A 14,226-nucleotide genomic window follows, 5' to 3' on the forward strand; every position below is an offset into this window, starting at 1 on the left:
ATTCTATCATGCTGCCCATCTCTATGAATTTCCCTACTGAGATAAGTAAAAGCATACGATATTTATGATTTTGTGTCTGCTTTATTTCTTTAGCATAAAATTTTCAAGATTCATCCATGTTATAGTATATATTAGAAATTCATTCTTTTTTTTTTAAGTTTGAATAACATTCCTTTTAATATATCCCACATTCTAAAACTCCATTCACCTGAAGATGGACAGTTGGGTTGGTCTTAACCTTGGTTATTGTGAGTAATGCTCTACAAACATTAGTGTTCATGCATTTGTTAGAATCCGTTGATATATCTTTTTAAGTAAGGCAACTTTTTAGTTCTTGATATTTGGATATAATAAACCAAGAAACTCAATTTCTATTCTGGTCACTACTGATTAAGTTTTGGGTTATTTTATTCTTTATTTTTTAAAAGCAGATATTGGGGAAAAATCTTTACTCTCTCTTCCTTTTCATATCCCAAGATAGCATGCACCCCACCTTCCTGCATGTGTTATACAAATGCACTTAAATCAATTTAAACAGGGGTATCTTCTTAGGATCTGAAGTAATTATACCTTCTGACTACATAAAGTGTCAAAATTAATAATGGGAGTATTACATTATTTTTTCAACTTCTGCACTATCAACGGGCATAGAATTAGCTATAAAATAAGGAAGAATAAAGGTCAAAAGAAATGATAGTTCTATCCCATTATTGAATTAAAATATTTTTTGTTCCTTTGGCATTTCCAATCTGTGGGATTTTGACTGAATTTGAGATGACTATAGACAGGCTTAAAAGTTCCAATTTGTTACTCCATAGAAGTTTCACTCATTGTTTCTAATGCTTAGAAAGCTGAATTAGTCCACATGTCAAGGAGATAGTTTCTGATTGTGTAGAATAAGTGGGCACAAGATTCATAATTCCTGATACACATACTTTTGGAAATTGCACCTGTAGAAATAGCAGAAGTTGTAGATCTAACAGTTGGGCAGGGTATAAAAGACTGAAATCACATGGTATGCTTCATATGAACAAAAATAAGAACTACTCTGGTTTTGCTTTTGATCAATGATCTGGTTCTCAACTGCTTAGAAAAACAAACTGACTAGTAAAACTTTACCTCCTTCTTTAAGAAATGATTACATTTCTTATCTTTTCTAAAATAAACCATTTTCTTGCTTGCTGCTGGCTACCTTTCTTGCATGATAAAGACTGGCTGTGACATGCCAAGCATCCTCTGTTCTTGAGACTTGGATCTTAGTGTCCTGAACAAAAATAAAATAATAAAATAAAATGCCAACATGGCAAAATACATTTCAAAATGGAAGTATACTACAATTCTTATAGAAACATAAAGTTGAGATGTGTAGAGTCTTTCCATTCACATTAATCTTAAATTTCAGACCTGAATTAGCAGTTCTGTAGCACATAAATGGATGCAGGACAATCATAGCAGGGAGGAAATTATTTCTGTGACATCTTAACTTTTGCCAAGATAGGAGGATTTGTTTTGTTCCTCCTACTAATTCAATTCTGTAATAGGGGCACTTGTTTAGGTTATAGTTTTTATAATGGGGACTTTTTGACTTCTAAGCAACCTGGCTGTTTCATTAACTGGTCATGAATACTGTTTGTTTCTGGTCTTTAATGTGAAGATCAAAATGGTTCTGAGGTAACAAGTTTAGCAACCCATTTCTTTTTTTTTTTTTTTTTTTCCTGGTACCAGGGATTGAACCCAGGGACATTTAACCACCGAACCACATCCCCAGCCCTTTTTGTATTTTATTTAGAGACAGGGTCTCTCCGAGTTGCTTAGGGCCTCTCTAAGTTGCTGAGGCTGACTTTGAACTCACGATTCTCCTTCCTCAGCCTCCTGAGCTGCTGGGATTATAGGTGTGCAACACTGTGCCCACCAGCAACCCATTTGTTAATGTTTATGTGTTTTATTTCCATCTTGGTGGTACTTGAGTAGTACCTAATCAGCTTTTCCTTTAAAGATCTGAGTAAAATGTACCATACTTGGAGAAACCAAGGAACACACTTAAAGTGTAATAGAGTAAAGGAAGGCTTTGTTTTCCTGTGCGCAGTTGGCTTGATGTCTCTGTAGAAGTCTTAGCAGGAGGCCTCACACCTGAGACTGTGTTCTGTACCTCCTCTACAGAAGAGGAAATGGAGAATGTGCTTAGTGTTCTTTAAATTATAGAATGTCTTTCAACAGCACAGTGAGGAGCCTGGACTTCAGGATTCTTTATTCTTCTCATAAAATCAAACTGTGACATAGTAAAGGTGAAACTGGGAAGACAAGAACAAGGGAGACAACAAACTTTGAAAGAAAATGGTTGCAGAAAACAAATATTGATGATATTCCAAGTGACTAAAGAATTTTGAACATTGATTCATCACTTTGGGGACTGAGAGGAGTAAAAATATTATTAGTGCAGAGATTGAAGCAATATACCACAAAATATAGATTAAAAACACCAGAAAATGTAACATTAAACTTCCAACATTCCTTTAGCAAGGAACATTAGATATTAATCCCTCACCTTGGGCTGCTAAATTCTGTCTCCTCACTCTTGAAACTTGGGCCCAGGAGAAATTGTTATGGAAAGTTCTTGTCCAGGTCCCCAGGAAGGATTCCTGGATGGTTAAAAGAACATCCTGTGTTTGGACTGCCTGATGTGGACCATTCAGAACACTAAAATTGTGTGATTATGGCTCAGTTCACCAAAGAACTCCATCACCAGTACTTCATTAAGAGTGCCTAAATAAGGTACAAGAGTTCCTTGTGTGTATGAGTTTGTTATGAATTTAATATCCCGTGTTAGGAAGGTTTGGAACTTTCCGTAGGTTCTAAGCAATTGCAGACTCTTGAGGACAGAATTGTTGATGTATATCAAGACCCAGTTCTTTTCCTTCTTTCTTTTTTAGTCTCTATCCTAGAATCCTTGGTGTCTCCCTGTGAGTCTGAGTGTTCATATGGCAGATGGCAGTCACATAGGATAATTTCCTGGCTTTTCCAGTGTTCTCAAATTTGTGGAAAGTTTTTTTTTTTTTTTTTAATACAACATTCTATGACATCACCCACTTACACTGCCCATTAGTCACATAATAGAACTCCCACACAATCTGAGCGAAGTGCCGAGTAAAGAAAGCATTTAAGAGCTAGGACTCTGACTACACTGTGTGTTTTTAATCAGTTGTTGCATAGAAACATGAGTAGCAAAGACCCCTGAGATTGAACTTTGATTTGCCTGTGTCTGTTTCAGTAATTGGCATTCTGTTAAATTAGCAATTTTAGAAGTAAGACCTAAATATTTTTAAATATGGAGCAGACTTTAAATTCTCATAGTGGCCAACTCCTTTCAAGATGAAAATGTTTTTTCTATTCTCACTTCTAAGTGTGTTGTGTTTTCTCCTTTCAGATAAGTTGGAAGCGGGGCAATAAAACAAACTTTAAACTTAATTGGCAGAATTGTGCAAAAGAACATTAGCTTTAGGCTGTGATTCTAGTCTTAATTGTGTTATTTACTATATAAGGGGCTTTAGGTAAATTGCTTAATCTCTCTGAGCTACAGTTTCTTCAGTCATAGACTGGAGATAAGGTCAGAACTGCCTAACCTCATAGGCACAAATGAGATAATGTGAAAGCAGTGATATTCTGTCCAAATGTGTAGCATTACAAGCTGCCAAGGAATGTTCATGAATACCAAGAAGAACTGAACGAACGTTGGCTTTGTCTCTGAGCAGACATGCCAGTCTCAGGAGCTGAGTACATTTGATAAGTGGTTCATTGATGGAGAGCTAAAATGAAGAAAAAAGTTTGCTCTTGCGGAAGCTTCAGAACTATTCTGAGGGTTCATTGATGGTTAATCCTAAAGATACTTCTCAGTGTGGGGTGGAGACTCTAAGAAGACAAAAGGTATCTAAAAATGTCTAGAACTTTTCAAAACAGAAGGATTAAAAAAAGCAATCAAATCTACCAAAGAATCTGCCACAGAACCAAAGAATATGTCTGTGACCATCACAGTTAAGCAGAGTAATAACTGAGGAAGTCTAAGAAAGGCTAAACACTTGACCAAAAATATCAAATCAGATGATTCAGAGCACTTTTTTTCCCCAACCAAAACAAACAAATGCTTGTTTCTGTTTATAATAAGATGTCCCCTTTTCGATTCATTTGCAAGTTCACTCTTCAGTAGGATTTGCTTCTGGCTACAGAGAGTGAAGAGCGAGTGGATTATAGAAGTACTGGTTGTGAATGCCTGTGCAGATTTTACATCCCTCTCTGCATTTCAGCTGCATCCTACTAACGGTGTGGCAACTGGAGGAAATGAAAACCAGTGTAGACAGAATTCGAGATCGTGGGGAGCAGGAATTATATCATTGGGACACAAGGGTGGATTCTCCAGTTTTTTGGAGTTTAAATACTTTGAGTAATTTGGTTTTGGTTTTGTGGTTAGTTACTGGTTAATTTTAGTACTTGTCTCTTCAGTTATTAAGTGGAATTGTTGAATTAAGTTCCTTTATAAGCTCAATGGCCTTTAAAAAGCATAAAAGAAGAAATTAGGGATTTTTAAGGTTTAGAGATGAGGTATCCCCCAAAAGATCACATGTGAGACAATGCAAAAATGTTAAGATGTGACATGATTGGGTTATGGGAGCCTTAATCTCTGTGGGTTAAACCACTGATATGGATTAACAGCGTAGTAAATATAGACAGGTAGGGTGTGGCTGGATGAAGTAGGTCTCTGGGAGTGTGTTTTGGGGGTTTATATTTTGTCCCTGATGAGTGAAGCTCTTTCTCTCTTTCCTGGCTGTCCTGAACTGAGCTGCTTTCCTCTGCCACACTCTTCCACCATGATGTCCGATTTCACTTCAGGTCCAGAGCTATGGAGTTGGTGGACTATGGACTGAACCTCTGAAACTTTTAGCAAAAATAAACTTCTTTCTCCTCTAAATTGTTCTTGTCTGGTCTTTGGGGCACAATGATGAAAAATCTGACGAAAACAGGGGTGTTGTGGCCATCACAACTTTAGGAAGCTGGAAGTTCAAGAATTTGATGCTATAGGAGTGAGGAGAGTGAGTTTATAAGAGTAGGTGATCTTCAGAAGAACATAAGATGAGGATTAGGGAAAATCTGGGGAGGGACAGATGAAGGCAATTGAATGGTTCAGCAATCAGAGAAAATATGAAAAGTTGGTACACACCGGAGGGTGGCTGGAGGGACTCCAGAGGCTATCAGTTGTGTGGAGTAGTAAAATCAAGTCAATACTAACAAGCTAGGGTTTTAATCTTAAACAAAGGAATAATCAAAAGTCAGAGAAAAAGAGCAGGAAAACCATAGCTTAGTCATGAATATGGCCTAGCGAAGGACACTGACCACAGGAACCCTTGACTGAAAAATAATGTAAAAAATATGCAACCACAGAGCGTTGGCAGTGTCTTTAGGCAGAATAGCTTCTGTTACACAATTACAAGTCTATTGATCATAGGAACTAAAATGTGTTGGGATAGTTGCAGAGTTGTTATTGAGTATTAGAAGTGACTCTGAATCTCGGTGCTCAGTATGTATCCACCAACAAGAATAGGATGGGGGTCTGGGGCAGGAAGTAAGATGTGACGTGTTCTTGTTTCCCATTCTTAGAAAGTTTATCATTCAATGGGAAGATTAAAACAGATGGCCCCCAAAGTAATGTAAGAATTTAACAGGAAATTAGCGACTACTGGATAAATAAGAATAATCCATGTTCGATGACTTTTAAAGACATTTCTGTAAATTCTTTGTCTTACTAATATTTTTGCAGAGAAAGCAAATTTGCAATACCATGACTTACCTTTAAAATTTGAGTTGGTTGTTTATTATTTTTGTAACTTAGATTTCTTTTTTTTCTTGGTCCCTGAAAATTAAAAATAGGGAGGGAAGGACAGGAGTTCAGTCCACTGTTCCAAACACTGATGTTTCACATTAAAACAAACCCTAAAATAAGCTAACAACATAGGTATTTTCTTTCATTTGAAGAAGAAATCTATGGTTTAAGAACCATATTTAATGGATATTTGAACCAAGTAGCTTGAAAACTACTTGAAAAATATCATTTATTATTAAGTCCAAGTGTTCAGTGAAATAATTTTAAAATCATTCAAAATATATTTCAAGACATAATTAAGAAAAATATTGAGGAAAAATTATCCATCTGGAAGACACACACACACACACACACACACACACACATTTTAAACCGAGGTTTGTAGAATAATCTGAGCAACCTATAAAGTTCCTCAAGTGCTTTCTACACTTAGACCTACCATAATAGCATAGTAGCTAGGGGAGGGAGGTAGAGGAATTGGGCTGACTTAGGAGGAATCCATAAAGAAATAAATGGGAAGATGGCGGACTAGAGGGCGGCTGCATTTCATGTTGCTCCAGGACTCAAGATTCAAAAGAGGAGATAGTGACTTGGGACCAACTCAAAGCCGCCGGGTGAGTTTCTCCCATTGGGGAGGCGTCCCGGATGGGGCGGTAGCCCCGGAACGCAGGGAACTTTGTGAAGTAGAGTGGCTCGGCGAGACGCCCCTCCCCCCGCTGCAGCAGTAAACACGGACAGCAAAGCGGAGCGAAAAAACAGCGGAGTGAAGGTTCCAGGACTGCGGGCAGCTTCTCTAAGGAGGGTCAACCTAAGGAGACTCGTCTGCGAAGGGTGAGGCTCCCAGGCCCAGGAGGTAGGTCCGGGCCCCTGGGAGCATTGCCTGGGAAGGCTGCCCAGCCCAGGCGGCAAGACACCCCTCCCCCCGCTGGAGCAGTGAACTCGGAAAGCGGGGAACTTTGCAGAGAAGGCTGCGCAGCACAGCGCTTGGTTTTGGAGCAATCTGCCGGGGCTCCGGCGGCTGCCAGAGAAAGAGTTGGGCGGCGAGCTATTTGGACTCAGCAACCGCCTGAACAACGGGGAGGGGGCTGTCCTGAGGAGGTGGAGGTGCACAGTGAGTTGCTTGGTCTCCAAGCGCCCACACAGAACACCGGGTGGCTGCCTGAGGGAAGAGACGAGCGGCGGGTCACTGGGGCTTGGAGCATATGTAAGAGGCTCCAAGTGACTGCTCAGAGGACGGGTCGCATAGCCAGGCGATTAGGTGCATAGCACGGTCCGGTCCGGGGACCTAGGCACCTTTTCTTGAAAGAACTACACAGAGACAAGCTGAGGGGCAGAGCGAAGGTTCCAGGACTGCGGGCAGTTTCTCTGAGGAGGGGCTACCTAAGGAGACTCGTCTGTGAAGGGTGAGGCTCCCAGGCCCAGGAGGTAGGTCCGGGCCCCTGGGAACGTTGCCTGGGAAGGCTGCATGCCCAGGCAGTAGTTGTGGACTGAGGGGAACCTCTAGGAGGGGAAATGACCAGCGAGACCTCCCCACTGGGTGAGTCTTCCCCGCCGGGTGAGGTTTTCCCACAAGGACGGTAAAACCAGAGACACAGGCACAAACAGGCCTTGCCTCAGCCTGCAGCCTAGTTCCCCTTTGGATGACCATTGGTCAACAAGTAGAGGCACCTCTGCCCACTAGCAGGGAATATACCTCACCTGAAGACCACCACCCCTAGAGAGGCAGCTTCCTAGGGGAACACCGCAGTATCAACTTCCTCTAAGACTTCAGGCTACTGGAGGATAAGAGGGGATACTAGCAATCTTCAGGGACATTATAAGTCAATAGAGGAAATCTGCAACATCTCTGCAGTCCACTGATACCTGAACGACATGAGAAAACAAGGGAAGAAAATGCCTCAAACAAATCTGGATGGTACATCAATAAAATCCAATGACAGCATGGCAGAAGAAATGTCAGAAAGGGAGTTCAGAATATACATAATCAACATGATAAGGGAAGCAAACGATGAAATGAAAGAGCAAATGCAGGCATTGAATGAACGCACCAATCGACAGTTAAAAGAGCAAATACAGGAAGCAAAAGACCATTTCAATAAAGAGTTAGAGATATTGAAAAAAAACCAAACAGAAATCCTTGAAATGAAGGAAACAATAAACCAAATTAAGAACTCCATAGAAAGCACAACCAATAGGATAGAACACCTGGAAGACAGAACCTCAGATATTGAAGACAAAATATTTAACCTCGAAAACAAAGTCAAACAAACAGAGAAGATGGTAAGAAATCATGAACAGAATCTCCAAGAACTATGGGATATCATGAAAAGGCCAAATTTGAGAATTATTGGGATTGAGGAAGGCTTAGAGAAACAAACCAAAGGAATCAACAACCTATTCAATGATATAATTTCAGAAAATTTCCCAAATCTGAAGAATGAAATGGAAAATCAAGTTCAAGAGGCTTATAGGACTCCAAATACACAAAATTACAACAGACCCACACCAAGGCACATTATAATGAAAATACCTAACATACAAAATAAAGACAGAATTTTAAAGGCTGTGAGAGAAAAGAACCAAATTACATTCAGGGGGAAAGCAATATGGATATCAGCAGATTTTTCAATCCAGACCTTAAAAGCTAGAAGGGCCTGGAATAACATTTTTCAAGCTCTGAAAGAAAATGCATGCCAACCAAGAATCTTATACCCAACAAAACTTACCTTCAAATTTGACAATGAAATAAAATCATTCCATGATAAACAAAAGCTAAAAGAATTTACAAAAAGAAAGCCAGCATTACAGAACATTCTCAGCAAAATATTCCATGAAGAAGAGATGAAAAACAAAGAAGCAAATCAGCAAAGGGAGGAGATATCCTAAAGGAACTCTCAAATAAAGAGGAACCAAGTTGTGTCAAAAATAAACAAATAAATGAATAAAATGAGTCAAATGACCGGGAATACAAATCATATCTCAATAATAACCCTGAATATTAATGGCCTTAATTCATCAATCAAAAGACATAGACTGGCAGATTGGATAAAAAAGAAAGATCCAACAATATGTTGCCTGCAAGAGACTCATCTCTTAGAAAGAGATACCCAAAGACTAAAGGTGAAAGGATGGGACAAAACTTACCATGCACATGGACCCAGCAAAAAAGCTGGGGTATCCATCCTCATTTCAGATAAAGTGGACTTCAAACCAAAGTTAATCAGAAGGGATAAAGAAGGACATTTCATACTGCTTAAGGGAACCATAAATCAGCAAGACATACCAATCATAAATATCTATGCCCCAAATAGTGGCTCACCCATGATGTCAAACAAATCCTTCTCAATCTCAAAAACCAAATAGACCACAATACAATAATACTAGGTGATTTTAACACACCTCTCTCACCACTGGACAGATCTTCCAAACAAAAATTGAACAAAGAAACCATAGATCTCAATAACACAATCAATCATTTAGACTTAACAGACATTTATAGAATATACCATCCAACGAAGAGTGAATACACTTTCTTCTCAGCAGCACATGGATCCTTCTCTAAAATAGACCATATTTTATGCCACAAAGCTAATGTTAGCAAATACAAGAAGATAGAGACACTTCCTTGTATTCTATCAGATCATAATGGATTGAAGTTAGAAATAAATGAAAGAGTAAAAAACAGAAACTACTTCAACACCTGGAGATTAAACAATATGTTATTATATGATGAATGGATAACAGAAGATATTAGGAAGGAAATTAAAAAATTCTTAGAGGTAAATGAGAACAAAGAAACATCATATCAAAATATCTGGGATACTATGAAAGCAGTACTTAGAGGAAAATTAATTTCATGGAGCGCATTCAATAAAAGAAGCAAAACTCAACAAATAAACAACCTAACACTACAGCTCAAAGCCCTAGAAAAAGAAGAACAGACCAACACCAAAAGTAGTAGAAGACAGGAAATAGTTAAATTCAGAGCTGAAATCAACAAAATTGAAACAAAAGAAACAATACAAAAAATTGACAAAATAAATAGTTGGTTCTTCGAAAAAATAAACAAAATTGATAAACCTTTAGCCACACTAACAAAGAGAAGATGAGAGAAAACCCAAATCACCAAAATTCAGAATGAACAAGGAAATATCACAACAGACACGATTGAAATACAAAACATAATTAGAAGCTATTTTGAAAATCTATACTCCAACAAAGTAGAAAATTTCGAAGATATCAACAAGTTTCTAGAGACCTATGAATTGCCTAAACTGAACGAGAAGGACATACACAATTTAAATAGACCAATTTCAAGTAATGAAATAGAAGAAGTCATCAAAAGCCTACCAACAAAGAAAAGTCCAGGACCTGATGGTTTCTCAGTCGAGTTCTACAAAACCTTTAAAGAAGAGCTCATTCCAATACTTTTCAAAGTATTACATGAAATAGAAGAGGAGGGAACCCTCCCAAACTCATTCTACGAAGCCAATATCACCCTGATATCTAAAGCAGACAGAGACACATTGAGGAAAGAAAATTTCAGACCAATATCCTTAATGAACATCGACGCAAAAATTCTCAACAAAATTTTAGCAAATGGCAAACAAAAACATATTAAAAAGATAGTGTACCATGATCAAGTGGGCTTCATCCCAGGGATGCAAGGTTGGTTCAACATCAGGAAATCAATAAATGTCATTCACCATATCAATAGACTTAAAGTCAAGAATCACATGATTATTTCAATAGATGCAGAAAAAGCATTCGATAAAATACAGCAACCCTTCATGATCAAAACAGTAGAAAAAATAGGGATAGTGGGAACATTCCTTAACATTGTAAAGGCCATCTATGCTAAGTCCATGGCTAACATCATTCTTAATGGTGAAAAACTGAAAGCATTCCCCCTAAAATCTGGAACAAGGCAGGGATGCCCTCTCTCACCACTACTATTCAATATCGTCCTTGAAACTCTAGCCAGAGCAATTAGACAGACCAAAGAAATTAAAGGGATACGAATTGGAAAAGAAGAACTCAAACTATCCCTATTTGCTGATGATATGATTATATACTTAGAGGAACCAGGAAATTCCACCAGAAAACTCTTAGAACTCATAAATGAATTTAGTAAAGTAGCGGGATATAAGATCAATGCTCATAAATCTAATGCATTTTTATACATGTGATGAATCTTCAGAAAGAGAAGTTAGGAAAACCACCCCATTCACAATAGCCTCAAAAAAAATAAAATACTTGGGAATCAATCTCACAAAAGAGGTGAAAGACTTCTACAATGAGAACTACAGAACACTAAAGAAAGAAATTCAAGAAAACCTTAGAAGATGGAAAGATCTCCCATGTTCTTGGATAGGAAGAATTAATATTGTCAAAATGGCCATACTACCAAAAGTACTATACAGATTCAATGCAATTCCAATTAAAATCCCAACGATGTACCTTACAGAAGTAGAACAAGCAATCATGAAATTCATCTGGAAGAATAAGAAACCCAGAATTGCTAAAGCAATCCTTCACAGGAAAAATGAAGCAGGGGGTATTGCAATACCAGAACTTCAACTGTACTACAAAGCAATAGTAACAAAAACGGCATGGTATTGGTACCAAAATAGACAGGTAGATCAATGGTACAGAATAGAGGACATGGACACAAACCCAAATAAATATAATTTTCTCATACTAGACAAAGGGGCCAAAAATATGCAATGGAGAAAAGATAGCCTCTTCAACAAATGGTGCTGGGAAAATTGGAAATCCATATGCAACAAAATGAAAATAAACCCATATCTCTCACCATGCACAAAACTCAACTCAAAATGGATTAAGGACCTCGGAATCAGACCAGAGACCCTGCATCTTATAGAAGAAAAAGTAGGTCCAGATCTTCAACATGTCGGCTTAGGACCAGACTTTCTCAACAGGACTCCCATAGCACAAGAAATAAAAGCAAGAATCAACAACTGGGATAGATTCAAACTAAAAAGCTTTCTCTCAGCAAAGGAAACTATCAGCAATGCGAAGAAAGAGCCTACAGAGTGGGAGAAAATATTTGCCAATCATACTTCAGATAGAGCACTAATCTCCAGAATCTATAAAGAACTCAAAAAACTCAACACCAAGACTACAAATAACCCAATCAACAAATGGTCTAAGGAAATGAACAGACACTTCACAGAAGAAGACCTACAAACAATCAACAAACATGGAAAAATGTTCAACATCTCTAGCAATAAGAGAAATGCAAATTAAAACCACCCTAAGATTCCATCTCACCCCAATCAGAATGGCGATTATCAAGAATACAAGCAACAACAGGTGTTGGCAGGGATGTGGGGAAAAAGGTACACTCATACATTGCTGGTGGGGTTGCAAATTAGTGTAGCCACTCTGGAAGGCAGTATGGAGATTCCTTAGAAAACTTGGAATGGAACTACCATTTGACCCAGCTATCCCACTCCTTGGCCTATACCCAAAGGACTTAAAATCAGCATACTACAGAGATACAGCCACATCAATGTTCATTGCTGCTCAATTCACCATAGCCAGATTGTGGAACCAACCTAGATGCCCTTCAGTTGATGAATGGATAACGAAACTGTGGCATATATATACAATGGAATATTACTCAGCCATAAAGAATGATAAAATTATGGCATTTGCAGGCAAATGGACGAAATTGGAGAATATCATGCTAATTGAGATAAGCCAATCTCAAAAAACCAAAGGAAGAATGATCTCGCTGATAAGTGGATGATGATACATAATGGGGCGTGGGAGGGGTTAGTTGTAGGGTTAGAGTGAGGGTTAGGGAGGGGGGCAAGAATGGGGGAAGGAAGGACTGTATAGAGGGAAAAGAGGGATGGGAGGGGTGGGGGAAGGGGAAAAATAACAGAATGAATCAACCAACATCACCCTATGTAAATTTATGATTACACAAATGGTATGCCTTTACTCTATGTACAAACAGAGAAACAACATGTATCCCATTTGTTTACAAAAAAAAAAAGAAATAAATGGTCAGGAGATGCTGTCTCACCTGCCATTTTAGTGAACTCTGTACTGGTGGGCAAGGTGACCAATGTGGTGGCCTTCTCACTTCCATATATAGTGGTCCCTGGGTATCCATGGGGGATTGGTTCTAGTTCCCCTCTCCCCATCCCCAGAGACACTCAAGTCCCTTATATAAAATGGGGTAACATTTGCATATAACCAACACACATCTTCCTATATACTTACTCATCTCTAGATTGCTTATAAAATACATAATAACATGTAAATGCTATGTAAATAATAGTTATACTTTGTTGTTTAGGGAATAATGGCAATAAAAATGCCTGTGTACATGGTTCAGTGAAGATGCATTTTTTTCTGAATATTTTTAATCTACAGTTGGTCAGATGTGTGGATGCCGAAACTACAAGTAAGGAGGGATTATTTTACTTAAAGGTCATTTTGTATAAATATAATATTCACAGCTGGGAATGGTGGTGCATGCCTGTAATCACAGCTATTTAAGAGGCTGAAGCAGGAGGATTCCAAGTTCCAGGTCAGTTTGGTCAATTTAGCAAGACCCTGTCTCAAAATAAAATAGAAAGAACGGGGGATGTGACTAAGTGATAGAGTGTCCCTGAGTTCAGTCCCCAGTATCTCTCTCTCTTTCTTTCTCCGCCTCTCTCTCTCTCCCCCCACACACACACTCACACTTAAGTAGTTTATACATATGAAACAAATCAAACTGAAATAGTGCTTAATTGAATAACCCTAAATTCAAATTACTTCTAAACCAAAGGTGAGATGTTATATTCTTCCTGTAAAATAAAAGGCAAGAAAGAAAAATAACATTTGAAGTACAGATAACAATAAGCTACTTTTGTAAAAACAAAACCAAAACAGGACTAGCTCCTCAGCATTCCTGACCCTTTCTTTTTCTATGCAAACTCGGTATTATCAAGTTAAATTTGTCAGGATTTGATTACAAAGGAAGATCATCCAGAAGCCAATGTGAAAACGTGATCTGCAAGGAAGAGTAACAATAACTCAGTGTTTCTGGTCAACAGTCATTTTCTTAGCCCCTAATAGGTTTCTGAATCTAATGAATCAGAATTCTGGTTGGTACATCACAGTAAAAACTTTCTGAATAGTAAGTTATGGACCTGGAATACAAACAGGATTCTAAGATATTTTCCTTACCTAGGCAGTGGTTAGATATAGGAAGAGTGGGGCTCATCACTTCTCATCTTCCAGAGCAATTTGTTGGTGTGAAATAGACCTTGTAAATATTTTATGTATGCCCTTCCAGACTGACTAGCCTGAGGATGAGAGTTTTGAATTGCACC

General features: G+C 38.4%; 1 protein-coding gene across 4 annotated transcripts in view; it reads right to left on the reverse strand.

The window, feature by feature from the left end:
- Nucleotides 1-1,787: 1,787 nt before the first annotated feature.
- Lmntd1 (lamin tail domain containing 1) overlaps nt 1,788-14,226 on the reverse strand; it is a 448,551-nt gene continuing 436,112 nt past the window's right edge. For all 4 annotated transcript variants that reach the window (XM_047548966.1, XM_047548968.1, XM_047548965.1 and 1 more), the window contains 2 exons: nt 5,837-5,899; nt 1,788-2,291 (listed from right to left, as the gene is read on the reverse strand). In XM_047548966.1, the coding sequence (XP_047404922.1) occupies nt 5,862-5,899 (38 nt within the window). In that variant the 3' untranslated portion in view covers nt 1,788-2,291; nt 5,837-5,861. The remainder of the gene's footprint in view (nt 2,292-5,836; nt 5,900-14,226) is intronic.

This window comes from Sciurus carolinensis, chromosome 4 (assembly GCF_902686445.1).
Source record: "Sciurus carolinensis chromosome 4, mSciCar1.2, whole genome shotgun sequence".
NCBI classification, from domain to species: domain Eukaryota; kingdom Metazoa; phylum Chordata; class Mammalia; order Rodentia; family Sciuridae; genus Sciurus; species Sciurus carolinensis.